The sequence below is a fragment of the Limulus polyphemus genome, unplaced genomic scaffold, assembly GCF_000517525.1.
Source record: "Limulus polyphemus unplaced genomic scaffold, Limulus_polyphemus-2.1.2 Scaffold12014, whole genome shotgun sequence".
In the NCBI taxonomy this organism is placed as follows: Eukaryota; Metazoa; Arthropoda; class Merostomata; order Xiphosura; family Limulidae; genus Limulus; species Limulus polyphemus.
Window position 1 is genome coordinate 1 of NW_013677624.1, and position 3,235 is coordinate 3,235.

The 3,235-nt window shown below is 33.8% G+C and overlaps 1 protein-coding gene across 1 annotated transcript in view; it reads right to left on the reverse strand.

Annotated features, from left to right (window-relative positions):
* Nucleotides 1-72: 72 nt before the first annotated feature.
* Nucleotides 73-3,235, reverse strand: part of LOC106476897 (zinc finger protein 658B-like) — a 13,069-nt gene continuing 9,906 nt past the window's right edge. Inside the window, exon 3 of the mRNA XM_013937515.1 lies at nucleotides 73-578. Coding sequence (XP_013792969.1) covers nucleotides 73-578 — 506 coding nt within the window. The remainder of the gene's footprint in view (nucleotides 579-3,235) is intronic.

Genomic DNA, 3,235 nt, shown 5'->3' on the forward strand with positions numbered 1-3,235 from the left:
AATGTAACGTGAGGGCCATTGTAACTGTTTGCTCCATGTCCCGGAGACGAAGAGGAGAAGGCTGGGCCCAACTTAGCTTTTGTAAGGTTTCTCCCCAGTGTGTATTCTTTCATGTATTTTTAAAGAACTCTTACGTAGAAACTGTTTTCCACAGTCTGTGCAACTGTAAGGTTTCTCCCCAGTGTGTATTCTTTCATGTATTTTTAAAGAACTCTTGAGTAGAAACTGTTTTCCGCAGTCTGTGCAACTATATGGTTTTTCCCCAGTGTGTATTCTTTCATGGTTTTTTAAAGTTCCCTTGTCTCCAAACTGTTTTCCACAAACTACACAATGATACGGTTTCTCTCCAGAATACGTCTTCGTTTGTTGTGTTAGGTTATCAAATGTTTTTCCACAACTGTATAGTTTATCATCACACTGATGTACGATAGATACTTTTAGGTTTTTTCCACTTAATTTTGTTTCTCCACTAATATTGTTAGTTTCGGATTTTACGTCTTCTGTAAAGTGATTTTCTTGTTTTATAAAATAACCAGGAAACTGACTTCCACTACAGATGTTCACACTGGTCTCTTTATCTGAAGTAAATACAAATGATGTCAAAAATAGGTCATAATAAATATATCATAATTACTTAATTTGATGAACATCTAAATATATTTTAATGTTGAAACATGATCAACCCAAATATTAATACAGAAATACTAAAGAAATAACTAAGTTTAAAAATTATAAAAACTTTTTCTACCCAGAACAGAATAGCATTAAAAACATAAACTGTTGGTAACGTACCATGTTCAAGAGAAGTTTTTAGTAGATAACATCTAAAATTGCCTGTACAAATATGATAGTACACTTTAGCACCAATCAACACTACTTTTAGCCAGTGACTTTCTGGATTAACTGTTAGTATTTTCTAACTTGAAGTGGTGATTATCATGTTATCTTTTAACGATTTGTCTACTTTAACATGTTAATTAACATGAATACTTTATAGTTCCTGTTTAAATGTTCAGTATGTGGTAAATGAATATTTACACATGCTAAGATATATACTAAACTAAAATGTTTATCTATTTATTATTTATGAAGTTTAGGTATTATTAGAGGCTGTTTCATTACTGACTTCAGTATGTTAAATGAAATGACTGGAGATTTGGGTTGTATAGGCTGTTACTGTTCAGGATAATCACATTTACAGAAATAAATGACAACAGCACATTCTCTGAACATGAAGAACCAAAAAGGTAACAAACCTGGTCAATTATAAAGTTTCTTAATGTTTCATTTATAGAAACAAGTACTGTTCTCCTATTCATTTCGAGACAAACGTTTCTTTAATATTTTAAAAGCACTTTGTTGCCATTTTATCACCTTACACATTAATTTACAGGTACAAATAACAAATGACAATTCCTGCTCCTCAATCTTCATCTGCCATCAAATAATTTATGTAATCAGCACAACAGTTTATATACCCCATAAATTTTGCACCATATCTAAACCTGTACGTATCATGTGACCACTCTCCACCAATAGCATTGAGCCATCTATACTGCTATTCTCACTCAATATTCCCTATCTTCACTAGCACTGTATTATTTAGGGTTGTGTGTTCCAGTTCAGGGCTCTACCATTAGACCAACATCGGCTCCTTATGTGTTTTGTCAGGTAGTATGCACAATTGCCTAACAACTTCACTTTATGGGCCATTGTACTCATGATTACATGGACGATCGCCTCTTCCAGTCCTCAGTCATAGGACCACAAACAACATAGATGGGTTTAATGACTATTCTTGCCACACTCAACATCTTAGTCATTTAGAGGTTTTCTTCAATTACTTGCACAGACTGTGGTAAACAATTTAGAGACAAGAGAACTTTAAAAAAACATGAAAGAATACACACTGGGGAGAAACCGTACAGTTGCACAGACTGTGGAAAACAGTTTGGAACAAACACACATTTAAAAGTACATGAAAGAAGACACACTGGGGTGAAACCTTACAGTTGTACAGTGTGTGGAAAACAGTTTGGAACAAGCACAGAATTAAAAAACCATAAAAGAATACACACTGGGGAGAAACCTTACAGTTGTACAGTGTGTGGAAAACAGTTTGGAACAAACACACATTTAAAGAAACATGAAATAATACACACTGGGGAGAAACCTTACAGTGGTACAGTGTGTGGAAAACAGTTTGGAACAAGCACAGAATTAAAAAACCATAAAAGAATACACACTGGGGAGATGTATTCTTTCATGAATTTTTAAATAATACTTTTCCCTAAACTGTTTTTCACACACTGTACAACTGTAAGGTTTAGTGAGGAGAAACCTTACAGTTGTACAGTGTGTGGAAAACAGTTTAGATGGAAGAAGCAATTAAAAAAACATGAAATAATACACAGTGGGGAGAAACCTTATAGTTGTACAGTGTGTGAAAAACAGTTTGGAAAAAACAGTGAATTAAAAATACATGAAAGAAAACACACTGGGGAGAAACCTTATAGTTGTACAGTGTGTGAAAAACAGTTTGGAAAAAACAGTAGATTAAAAATACATGAAAGAAAACACACTGGGGAGAAACCTTATAGTTGTACAGTGTGTGAAAAACAGTTGGCAACAAAGGATAGCTTAAAAATACACAATAAAATACACACTGGTGTGAAACCTTACAGTTGTACAGTGTGTGAAAAACAGTTTAGGGAAAAGTATGATTTAAAAATTCATGAAAGAATACATAGTGAGGAGAAACCTTACAGTTGTACAGTGTGTGGAAAACAGTTTAGATGGAAGACTCAATTAAAAAAACATGAATTAATACACAGTGGGGAGAAACCTTATAGTTGTACAGTGTGTGGAAAACAGTTTAGACTGAAGAAGCAATTAAAAGTACATGAAAGAATACACACTGGGGAAAACCTTACAGTTGTACAATGTGTGGAAAACAGTTTAGACTGAAGAGTCAATTAAAAATACATGAAAGAATACACAGTGGGGTGAAACCTTACAGTTGTACAGTGTGTGTGTGAAAAACGGTTTGGAAACAAGGATTATTTACAAATATGTGAAAGAATACACAGTTTTGAGAAACCTTACAGTTGTACAGTGTGTGGAAAACAGTTTAGATGGAAGAGTCAGTTAAAAAAACATGAAATAATACACAGTGGGGAGAAACCTTACAGTTGTACAGTGTGTGGACAACAGTTTAGACTGAAGAAGCAATTAA